The sequence below is a fragment of the Myxocyprinus asiaticus genome, chromosome 25 (genome assembly GCF_019703515.2).
Source record: "Myxocyprinus asiaticus isolate MX2 ecotype Aquarium Trade chromosome 25, UBuf_Myxa_2, whole genome shotgun sequence".
Taxonomy (NCBI): domain Eukaryota; kingdom Metazoa; phylum Chordata; class Actinopteri; order Cypriniformes; family Catostomidae; genus Myxocyprinus; species Myxocyprinus asiaticus.
In genome coordinates this window covers 3,737,393-3,750,000 of record NC_059368.1, presented here as the reverse complement: position 1 = coordinate 3,750,000, position 12,608 = coordinate 3,737,393, and the positions used below count along the sequence as shown (strand labels likewise).

Here is a 12,608-nt window from a genome sequence, read left to right as displayed (position 1 = left end):
AATTTTATTTCTAATTATTTCAATTTTATCAGTAAAGAAATTAATGAAGTCATTATTATTGTGCTGCGACAGAATATCTGGTTCAGTCGATGCTTTATTCTTAACCAACTTAGCCACAGTACTGAACAAACACCTAGGATTGTTGTGGTTATTTTCTATGAGTTTGCTAAAATATACTGACCTGGCAGCTTTTAGGGCCTGTCTGTAGCTACAGACACTTTCCTTCCATACACCGCAAAATACCTCTAATTTGGTGTTTTTCCACTTGTGCTCCATTTTCCGAGCTGCTCTCTTGAGAGCATGAATGTGATCATTGTACCATGGTGCGGGTTTTTTTTTTTTTAATTTTCTTTAATTGAAGGGGGCGACACTATCAAGAGTGCTAGAGAAGACTGTATTTATATTTTCTGTTATTACATCAAGTTCTCCTAGACTTTTCGGCTTACTGAGTATGTTTTTTTCAAGTTTGACCTTAATTAATTTTCTTTCTAAATGATTTAGTGATAGTTTTGTGTTTGGTAGTTCAGGGAACAGACACAGTCTCTATATGATATATAGGTGGTACGGTCTCTATGTGTTGTAGTTTATGTGACCTGTGTGATGTCTCAAGGCAGCTAGTAGAGGTTCAGATTAACCAGTTAGTCAAATACTATCACTATTAAGACTAGGAGCCAAATTACTAGAGAGGAGAGCGGCACCTTCCCTGGAGGAATGGAGTCTGTCTCTCTTTAGCAGGTCAGGTCTACCCCAAAAACTCCTCTATAAATCCTGTGCTATTCTCCAGACACCATTCAGACATCCAGCCATTCAGTGACACTAATCAACTATAAACCTCATCACCACGATGAGCAGGGAGGGGGCCAGAGCATATTAAGGTGTCTGACATTGTTTTTGCAAGTTCACACACCTCTTTAACATTATCTTTAGTGACTGACTGGCAAAGCCATACATCGTTAGTGCCGGCATGAATAATTTTTTTTGAAAATCTACGTTTAGCATTAGAGAGCACTTGTAAATTTGATCTGATGTCAGACGCTCGAGCCACGGAAATGCATTTAACAATGGTGGCTTTGAGCAATGGAGTCTCGATTACCACATTCTTTACAACAGAATCACCAATTATTAAGGCTCTTGGGGAGTGGGGAGAATCGATTGGAAACCCTAACAGGAATGGGAGAGTGGTGTCGCTTTGCTGAGCAAGTGTGCCACCGAGATGTCACCCAAACGCTCTGCTGAAGGGGCTCTAGAGCCGGAATCAAAGTGTGTGTGTTGCTCGCTGTACTACCCGCATCCAAAACAGTATCTACCGGCTTCTCTTTCTCACTGACCTCCACTAGCATTCGGATGTGTGTCTCTAATTCATTAATCTTCTCCGACAGCCTGACTAATTCCTTACATTTATCACATGTGAATCCCTCACTGCTGAAAGAAGAAGCTATAGTAAACATATGGCATGCAATGCAGGAAGCAGTAACATTAGTGGATGCCATGACTTACCACAATTTTGTTGTTGTTGTTGTTGTTGTTGTTGTTATGGTTGTTCTTGAGCGGCGAGGGTTTGAGATGTGGTTCGATGTGGTGCCTAATCATCAGATATTTGAGATTGATGCAATAATAGTGTAAAACACAGTGGAGAAAACGAATGCACGCAGTTGAGACGCAAGATGTAGACAAGCAGAGAAAGAAAGATAAAAAACGGGTGCGTGTGGTAAAATACACGCAGTTGAAACAGTAGAAAAGCGGGAAAACCCAAAGCACACAGTAAAATGGCAAAGGATAAAACGATGAACGTATAAGAATAAGAATATCTGTCATGCATGCACTCATACACATCCCTTTAGCTATAACTGCTTCCTCTTCTTAAGATTTGTGTTTGATTAAGTAGGCCTTGCTAGGCAGGGTTAGGCAGGTTAACCCAGTTGTGGTCACACATAATTCTAAATGGTGGGTAGATAATTCAGGCCAACTTTATTAAACGTGACTGGTCAGGCCAACCAGTTAAATGCGAGGGAGGTTTGTCAGTTGGTGCTACTATCTCAAGGATTTTCTTGACAATGTCAGTACATTCCAGTGTTAGTTAACAGACATAATGTAGAGAATATATTTGATTAATCTATACCAGCTCTGACATCGCAGTCCGTATATATCTTCTCCCTCATAATTAATATTGTCCATAACAAGCAAATTAAACATTAAACATGATTGTCATTAGAGGGCAAAATGCAACTGTCGTATCCGCAGGTCGGAGACGGTGAAACAGGGATGTTTTCTCCTGTCAGTCATTGATGCTTTGAGAGGTTGGGCATACTAAAATGGCCGCTCGAACACTTCTGGTGGCTTCACCTCCTGCTGGCAATTTAACATTGCATCAGCGATCCAGTTCTATTTATATATCAGTGGTTGGTATGCATTTGTCTCGCGACACATCTGAAATATCTGGTTTTGCAGCGTCAAATAGACAGGCGGAGTCACAACCTCGGCTAATGCACCTGTATGGCTCTGTAGTTGGATTCGGCTCAATTGACAAAGCAGGTGTGTTTTTACTCGCAGACCGGTTCAAGCTCTTAATTGCGCAGCGCTGCAAGAACCAGTGAAGCACGGTGCAAGATGTGGAAACCATTTGAATTCGGAACAGAATTCTACATCACCACCCTTGAATTTACTATAGTAACACTAACTGTACTTATAATTAAGAAGATCCATAAATAAATAGATTCATAATACATATTATCATATCACTACTTCAGCTCTATTAAATTTGTAATAGGCAACATAGGGGAGTGAGGGAATATCATTAATTTTTGTTACAATTTATAAATGTTTATATTTTGCATTTATTGTTTTTAAATGTGTTTAGGCCTACGGTTTATAATTACAAAAAATGCTATAGTTTGTTTTATTGAAATCAAGTTACATCTAACCATGGTAGTGAAAATCCATATTCCATGTGCTTACTATGGTCTTGTTACAAATAACACAGTTAAAACTATGGTACATTATCATAAGGGCAAATGCAAAATTTATTTTACCTTTTTTTTTTAAGATTAAATAGAAATGCGTAAATCCTATTTTTTGAGTGTAAGTAAATTTAACTGGTTTTGTTTGCCTTCAGAAATTCCAAGAGATTTGAATCAATAAGAACCTGATGAAAGGAGACACAACTCAGTCACACAGTCAGAATTATGTAGCCACATAAATTTGGTTTACTTTTTACTTTTTATAGGTGTTATAGATAACCTCACTGTTCTTAATACCATCAAATGTACATCTGCATCCAACTCTAAATTAATGCCGTACTGTAGAATGAGCATTTCAGTGGGACAAAATATGCAATATTATTGGTCATGTCACTTATTTTTGAAATATAATAAAAATAATATCACTTTTATTAGTAGTTTCTGTCTTCGCATTTTCATTTTATAGGCCTCAGACATAGCCCTCATCTGCTTGAATTCAAGAAATGCAAGGTTTGGTCTCACATTAATAATTCAAAAGCCTGCTGAATTTATTAAAAAAATTGTAAAATTGTTGCATAAAGCAAATTAAGCAAATAACAAAAATATTAAGTTTTATGTTTTTATATATATATATATATATATATATATATAACACAAAGTCTCAGCTTTCAGATTATGATCTATACCTTGAAAGAAAGCTATCTAGGGAGCAGACGCCCCCTGATATCGTTTTGAAACATTTCAGAAGCAACACAGAATCACAGTATTAAAATGACAGATTTTGTTCACTGTCAAAAGGGCTACTCACACCAATCCTGTTTCTGTGTCCGTTTGCACTGTTATTTAACCATTTTTCTATATTAACATGTATTAGACTGACAACTTTGACTTTTTGTACAGATTCTCAGATTCAGTATTTTTTCAGCATCTCATTGCATGAGTGCCGCATTTTTTAGATGCTGTGTCATTTCATGAAGATATTCAACTTTTAAAAACATGTCTTGCGACAAATGTGTTCTGTTCATTTTATGAGCTGCATCTAAAAAATATTTAGCACAAGAACATGTTTGGACTGAAAGGTTCCTAATACAGGTATATATATACAAACTCTTTTGACAATGTTTCTATCACAGCACTACACACTTCTAAATGCAAAACAGTAGGACAGGAGGTGAAATACAATGTCTGGTACTCACAACAGATTGAGTTGATCTTGAAGGGGTCGAGGTGATGGGGGTAATTGTAATGCTGCTGGTCACCTTGCCCTGGATTGAGTTAGCAGAAGTCTGTCGAGGACAGCGCAAAACTGTTCCTGTAGACATATCTGAACTTACACCTTTAGGCCAGACCACTACTGTTCCACTTCTGTCATCTTGAGGTTTCTTAAACCCAGGTGATCCCAGATGGATATGGATCTTGTTGTCTTCTGTGGTGATAATATTGGAGTTGTATTTCCGGATGGGCATTGGAACGGTCTGCTTATCAGGGGTCAACTTAAACACAGCCCTGCCCATGGTCATCTCTTTGGGTTCTGGGGAGCCACACGCCTGGGAGACTGGCGTTGCACTAACAGTGATGATGGACAGAGGTGAGGTAGAATGTTCTTTGCCTTTTTCTGGAGATTTAGCTCTGGAGATGGTGGTGATTGTGACTGGAGACTTTGCTTGTTCAGGTCCAGTTGCCCCTTCGTTGGCCTTGGACTTTGGCAGCATAGAAGTAGGAACGATTTTTATCTGTGGTTTCTGGAGTCCAAGAGTTGGTATGATAGTGGTACTGGAGAAGAAGTCCTCAGCACATGGGCTGGTGATCTCCAATCTGGCTGTGCTGTTTTTTTGGTTTGGAGTCACCTTAATATGGAGAGGCTGACCTGTTTTCCGAGATATGGATAATTCTGGTGATGATGGCGATGTTGTTCCATTGACTTGTTGGGTTGTTTGGTCTGATAGATGCTCCTGTGTGATAGTAACAGCCTCTTTCTTTTTCATCCAAGGGGTCCACGATTTTCTCATCCCCAACTCTGCAGATGCCAGCGGATAACGGTCCAGCACCGTTGGTTTCTTGAGACCTTTCTGTCTCAAATTGCTCATAAGATGATTTTCCTCCAGAACGGACTTCTGAATAAACACAGCCGGAGTCTCATACTCCATGTGTTCAATGATATCTCCGTCAGTCTGTACTGCAGTGGAAGCCAGAGCAACGTCCACAATTCTCCTTCCATTCATGCTGGGTCTCAGGGCACGGCTGTAGCGTTTAGTGGCTTCCAGCTCTTTGGTTAATTTGAGAACTTCTTGACTCATGTTCTTCTTTTTATCCTCCTCTTCAATTAACCTCTGTTGGAGAACCATGTATTCCACTTGAAGCTGTGAAAGCTGATCCTCCGTGTTCATGAGCTCATGAATTTTCTCCTTTAGAGCTTGGACATCGGCCTGAAGATCTCTCGTTTTGGCCTCCTCTATCTTGAAACGTAATCTCAACTCAGCTTCTTGGCTTACCAACTCTCCTCTTTCTATGGCCTTGTTCTTGGTGATCTGCATCCTCATTTCCTCCAAGAGTTGGGACAGTGTGTTGGCTTTGTCTTGCTCAGTTCTAAACTTCTTCTCGAGCATGTCATACTCGTCCTCTGTCTTCAACAAATCACCCTCCACAACCTCAAGCATTTTCAGGCGGTTCCTGAGTCTCTCGATCTCCTGTGTGAGCTCCTTTACCTTGTTGTCCTCATTAGGATATCCAACCTTGTCCATATATGCTCTGTTTCGAAAATATTCCCACTCTGTTTCAACTTGCTCGTCCATTTTACTTTGCATCTGACCTTTCTTTGCACTCCTTTTCTCTTCTTCACTTGCAAGTTTAGACTTCAGGTCCTCTTTTTCTTTGGCAAGAGTGGATACTTTCATCTCCATCTCTGACTTTAGTTTAAGAAGCTTTTTACTCTCCTCGATCAGCTTTTCCGTCACCTCCATGACTTTGCACTGCTCAGCTTTAAACAGTTTGTTTATCTCTTCACTTTTCTGCTCCTCCTGTTTGATTCGCTCAGCCATGTTCTTTCTCTCATCTATTAGGATCACTGTAAATGACTTTAGTTTTGTCAAGTCATCCTTTAAACTCATCTCAGCCTTTTCAAGTCTCGTCTCCGAACACTCGAGTTCTTTGATGTGGGTTTTAAATGATTCTAGCTCACAAGCCAAGTTCTTCATCAAGGTCCTTTCTCTCTCCAGGTTGGTGTGAAGCTGAGCACAATCCGACTTGCTCACATTAAAAGCTCCCTCCATTTTCTCCAGGTCCACCATCCTCTTCTGGAATTTCTCCACAACCAGTTTCAGCTCATGACTGTGGTTCTCCTCATCCTGAAGCCTCCTTTTTAGCTCTTTGCACTGTGATTCTGTTTTCGTGATCTCCTCATCCTTGCCCTCCATCTCTAGCACTCTCTTTCGAAGGTTCTCCAGCTCAGCCATGAGGCTGGAGTTTCCACACTCCCCTCGGCTTATTTGGTCCCGCAGGTGTTGCAGGTCATCCTCGGATTTCTGCAGGGTACAATTGGTCTCTTCCAGCTCCGCAATCCTGCACGACAGGCTGTCCAACTTCAGACACATCTGTCGGATTTCAGACTCCTGTTTAGCCAGCTTGGTGGTCATCTCCTCATGTTCCTGAACAAATCTAGAGGTCTTATGTTCTAGGTCCAGCTCCAACCTCTGGATCCTCTGGCTGTCTTCTTTAGCTTTGCTGTTGGCGATCTCTATCTGTTGTTCACTTTCATGAAGCTTCTTGTTGAGGCCCTCACTCTTCTGCTTCTGATGGTCAATCTGCTCAATATGAAGTTGCCTTTCATCCACCAGCATGAGTGCAAATGATTTCAGCTTGACCAGCTCCTTGCAAACTTTCTCAAGACGTTTGCTGTGATCTTTGTCCTTGTGAGCCTGATGCACTTTCTCTTGATCCAACAGTCTCTTGAGTCTTGTGGAAATAAAGAAGATTGGAGATAGAAACTGGTTGATTCTCATTCACAATAAAGGTCAAATTACTTCGTTTTTAGAAACTACCATAAAAGATAATCAGTAACAATAAAAGGAAATCATAAGCAACATAAACCATGTAGAATGATCAAATATTACATTACATAACTCTTTACAGTATCAAAGCTGATGTGTGTAATGTTTTCAATGTTCAAATTATTTCTCGTATCAAAGCTTAATCAACAATAAGTAAGCTATTTGTAGGTTGATTTCACCTAAAAGTGTAATACTGCGGTGCTATGTAAACATTCCACTGTTTGTTTGAGCGACCTGTCCAGACACACCAACATTGAAATAATCAATGGTGTGATTTCAAGCTGGGATTATCTGTTTGTGCAACCAGTGGAAGTCAAGGGATTTCTCTGGAATCTTGTTTGAAAACAGTGATTATTCTGACAGTTCCATTTGGTGACACTAGTGGCGCAGGAATTACACAGCTTTAAATGAGGAAAAAACCCTCTCTAACTATGTGATATTTGACAGATGATGACAGATTCATTATTGTAATGTGAAAACTGCCATTTCCAACATTGAGAAAGAGAGTATGAATAGTTTCAGAATTAAAGCTGTATGGTTATGAGGAAAGATAATATGAGAAGAAGACAAGCATGAGAACAAAGAAAGGGGTCGCATCAGTGCCTGAACGCTTCTGCGATTCTCTCTGACAGCAGTTACTGTGCATTTCACGCTTGAATGAGCAGTGCGTTTTAATAGCTTACGAGCAGCTTGGCACGTCAACTGTGAAAAGTTCCCACCTGGCAAAAAGTCCACCAGCACATCACAAGAGTTGAGTTTGTGCCAACAAGGACACTTGAAGGAAAGCCAACGATGCTGGTGAATGATTAGACTGATCTAGCTCTGAGGGAGTCTCTGTACTCAGAGCAACATGTTCTTTGCAAAATAAGGGCCAGACACTGCTAAGAGGTTCATTTTCTTCATAATTCCATGATCTCATTTCCTCTGCTTTGTCAGCATGCACAATTGAGAATTTTACAGTACTTACATACTATAACATTTCCAAGTTTCTTGCAGCACAATCAAGAATGAATCCATCTGTTAAACCTTTCCCATTTGCATTCAATTAAAAATGATTTCAAACTCACCATCTAGCTGGGAAGCAGTCCATGCAGGTCCATGCCTAACATGTTTTGAAGTGCAGAGTTTAAGCTACTCTATAGAGACACTCACAGCATCATTGAAAGCTTACCTGAATTAGCCATCACATTCCAAACATGTCATCCAGTCACCAGTGAAAGATGAATGTGGTGTGAAACAGCACTGCGCCACTTACTGATGATATCATCCTCCAACACAAAACTGTTCTGCCCTTGTTTGGGCAAAAGAGGAGGAGCCAACAGAGAGCTTTTCATGCATTCTTTTTCAGCTTTCCTCTCCTTTTCTTTTCCCTGAGACCAAAGTCAGGATATTGTTTTAGGAAACAGTCAATTAGACCATTGACCAATGTATCATTTCAAGGGTCATCTTTCCATTTCACATAAATAAGTGTCCAAAATGACCCAATTACTTGCAACCCAGTGTTCCCATGGGAATGGACAACAACGTGAGGGAAAAGTTTTGTTTTGTGAGAGAACAATGTCATTCTCTCTTTCTCTCTTTCTCTCTTTCTCTCTCTCTCTCTCTCTCTCTCTCTCTCTCTCTCTCTCTCTCTAGTCCTGTCACTTGTACAAAAGTGTACAGAGGAAGCAAATCACACCAAAAAAAAAAAGAAAAAAGGCAATATAGAAACTTATATATAAAAGATCATGCCTTGTAATCGTATAAACTGTTTGGCTGATGGGAATGTGGAGGGTACTACTAATTAAATAAACAATATTTGAAAATGGACCAAAGTATTTCATTATTTACATATAATTATATGGTTGGTATGCTCAGAATTTGATGAAAGCTGGGAAATTTTTTTGAAAATGTCCCATGTTGTCATCAGATCTGCTGTGACATGTAGAATGAGTAGCTTTTAAATCATAAATCATGTGAATGGTGATAAAATGACATCATCGTTTGGTACCTACAGTACTATTAGTGTTCCTGTGCCTGATTCAAATTACAGCCTGAATGAAAATGTTTATTCGCAGGTGGCGTGGTGCTGGTGTGATCTCACCTGCTATGAATCTCTAAAATGAGAGAATCCTGGAGGAATGTGTGCACACACGGGCTGGAGATGAGCATGATAACTGCAAGAAAGGGGCTCTGAATGGTGCCATTGCAAAACACATAGTGCATAGAATATTCCATATTTCTCATGTTTTCATATTTCTAATCATGTATTTTCACATAGTATAATCATTTCAGAATATTTTTTTTAATGGTTCATCAGACAAATGTGCTTGAGTTTAAAAATGCAGTACAATTAACTTGAATAATAAAAGATATTGCCTACAAAGTTTAGAAAATTAGATATCTTTAAGATGTTATAGTTTAATGACAAGCGGAAGCAGACATTTTATACCTACTTTAATTACACTACCGGTCAAAAGTTTTGAAACACTTACTCACATTTTAGAATAATAGTAAAGTCATCAAAACTATGGAATAACATAAATGGAACTATGGGAATTATGTTGTGACTAAATAAAATCCAAAATAAATCAAAACTGTGTTATATTTGAGCATCTTCAAAGTAGTCACCCTTTGGCTAGAATTTGCAGACATGTACTCTTGACATTTTCTCAACCAGCTTCTTGAGGTATCACCCTGGGATGCTTTTTAAACAGTATTGAAGGAGTTCCCATCTATGTTGGGCACTTATTGACTGCTTTTCTTTATTATTTGGTCCAAGTCATCCATTTTAAAAACTTTTTTTTTTATTTATTTTTTTTTATTAAATTTTAGTTTTATAATGAAATAAATTAATATGGTGGCACAATTATATTTTTGTCTACAAAACTAATTTCAAACATTTAAGCATACGCCTTCAGATCAAAAGATTTTTAAGATCATGAGAAACATTTCAGTCAAGTGTTTCAAAACTTTTGACCGGTAGTGTATAGTACTAAATAAGGTAAAAATCGATGTATTTTGGAAGATATATGTATTTATTAAAGGGTTTTTATTTTAGGTTTCTGATAGCACTGGTTAATGCTGTATAATTTCTATAAGGTATTACTTTTAATGTTATGTTTAGTTATATATTTTTACTAGGTTGTAATAATTTATTTGTATTTCTGTTTTTATAGATGGTATATGGTGACTAGCAGAAGCAGACATTTTATACCTACTTCAGTTATAATACTAAATAATAAGAGGTAAAATCAATGTATTTTGGGAGACAGAATATACATAATATACTATACACACACACACACACACACACATATACATATATATATATATATATATACACACACACACACACACCGATCAGCCACAACATTAAAACCACCTGCCTAATATCGTGTAGGTCGCCCTCGTGCCACCAAAACAGCTCTGGCCTGTTGAGGCATGGACTCCACAAGACCTCTGAAGGTGTCCTGTGGTATCTGGCACCAAGACATTAGCAGAAAATCCTTTAAGTCCTGTAAGTTGCGAGGTGGGGCCTCCATGGATCGGACTTGTTGGTCCAGCACATCCCATAGATGCTCAATTTGATTGAGATCTGGGGAATTTGGAGGCCAAGTCAACACCTTGAACTCTTTGTCATGTTCCTCAAACCATTCCTGAACCATTTTTGCAGTGTGGCAGGACGCATTATCCTGCTGAAAGAGGCCACTGCCATCAGGGAATACCGTTGCCATGAAGGGGTGTACATGGTCTGCAACAATCTTTAGGTAGGTGGTACGTGTCAAAGTAACCACAAAGTATCCACATGAATGCCAGGACCCAAGGTTTCCCAGCAGAACATTGCCCAGAGCATCACACTGCCTCCGCTGGCCTGCCTCCTTCCCATGGTGCATCCTTCTGCCATCTCTTCCCCAGTTAAATGATGCACACGCACCCGGCCGTCCACATGATCTAAAAGAAAATGTGATTCATCAGACCAGGCCACATTCGTCCATTGCTCTATGGTCCAGTTCTGATGCTCACATGCCCATTGTAAACACGTGCCCACTGTAGACACGCGGTGGACAGGGGTCAGCATGGGCACCCTAATCGGTCTACGGCTATGCAGCCCCATACACAGCAAGCTGCGATGCACTGTGTGTTGTGACACCTTTCTATCATGGCCAGCATTACATTTTTCAGCAATTTGTGCTATAGAAGCTCTTCTGTGGGATCAGACCAGACAGGGTGGCCTTCACTCCCCACGTGCATCAATGAGCCTTGGGTGCCCATGACCCTGTCACCGGTTCACTGGTTGTCCTTCCTTGGACCACTTTTGGTAGGTACTAACTACTGCATACCGGGAAAACCCCACAAGACCTGCCGTTTTGGAGATACTCTGACCCAGTTGTCTAGCCATCACAATTTGGCCCTTGTCAAAGTCGCTCAGATCCTTACGCTCGCCCATTTTTCCTGCTTCCAACCCATGAAATTCAAGAACTGACTGTTCACTTGCTCCCTCAGTGGCGGATTTAGGCATAGGCGACATGGTCAGTTGCCCGGGGTGGCATCTTGCCGGGGTGGCACGGACTCCCCCTTATACTGTATATACTGTACAGTATATATTTTGTAGTAGAATTTTATCTTAGTATATCATAGGTCCATATAATATTTTAATACTAATCATTTTTACTAATTTTTTTATTATTGTTTTACATTTTTACTGGATTATAATTATTTTATATGATTTCTACTGTGATAGATATATTGTAATATTATTAAATTATCTTATTTATATAATAAAATGAAGGACAGTTACAATTTACTGTGTACGTGTATAGCAAAGGCATAGATTTAGGTAGGGATGATAGAGACATGTCCCTACCAACTTTTCTGAAAATCGGAAATCTCCTAACCAACGTTAACGATTGTGTCAGAGGTACAGGATTTTAAGGTGCCAGTATAACTCCCAATAAATATTTTATTTTGCACATTGGAGAAGAACATCAGGATAGATTGGAAAATAATGTTTTCTTAATACCAACATTTGGAATATTATCCTTGCAATATGTCCATACCAACTTTCAAACTAAACCTATGCCCTTAGTGTACAGCACCATAGAATCCAAATTTCCCAATAAATATATTAAATATAGTCAGGGTTGGGAGGGTTACTTTTTAAATGTAATCCATTACAAATAGAGATTACTTAGTAAAAATGTAATCAGTAACCAGTTGCCACAATAAGAATGTAATGCAGTCAGATTACTTTTAGTTACTTTTTGACTACCTCAAGATCGCATATGTGAATAAAGTTGATAGGAAAGCAGTCTTTTCTCAAAGACTTTTAATCATGCCTTCTGAATGCAAACAAACCATGTTTGAATAATGTTATGAGTGATGTAGCTATTATTATATACAGTATAAGAAAAAAACATGAAAAACAGGAACACTGCCTCCTTAATAAGAAAAAAGAATTTGTTCAAACATAGAATAACTCTGCATTTTTAACCAAATCAGGTGATCTGTTACAGAAAATCGTTTATTTTCTCATCAAGGAAATACAGTTAGAACAGATGCACTGAATTATGTCTTGGTTAACATTAAACAAAATCTGACAGGATATACCTCAGTTTCAAAAACA

At 39.0% G+C, this 12,608-nt stretch overlaps 1 protein-coding gene across 3 annotated transcripts in view; it reads right to left on the bottom strand.

Annotated features, from left to right (window-relative positions):
• Nucleotides 1–12,608, bottom strand: part of LOC127415540 (filamin-A-interacting protein 1-like) — a 45,430-nt gene that overhangs the window by 7,904 nt on the left and 24,918 nt on the right. For 2 of the 3 annotated variants that reach the window (XR_007892962.1, XM_051654312.1), the window contains exon 5: nt 4,154–6,908. Coding sequence is in view for 2 of the 3 variants with exons in the window: in XM_051654312.1 (XP_051510272.1) it covers nt 4,154–6,908 (2,755 nt within the window). In the remaining variant the exon portion in view is untranslated. Of the gene's footprint in view, nt 1–1,497; nt 1,583–4,153; nt 6,909–12,608 lie in introns of all 3 variants that reach the window. The other variant, XM_051654313.1, reaches the window with a different exon arrangement.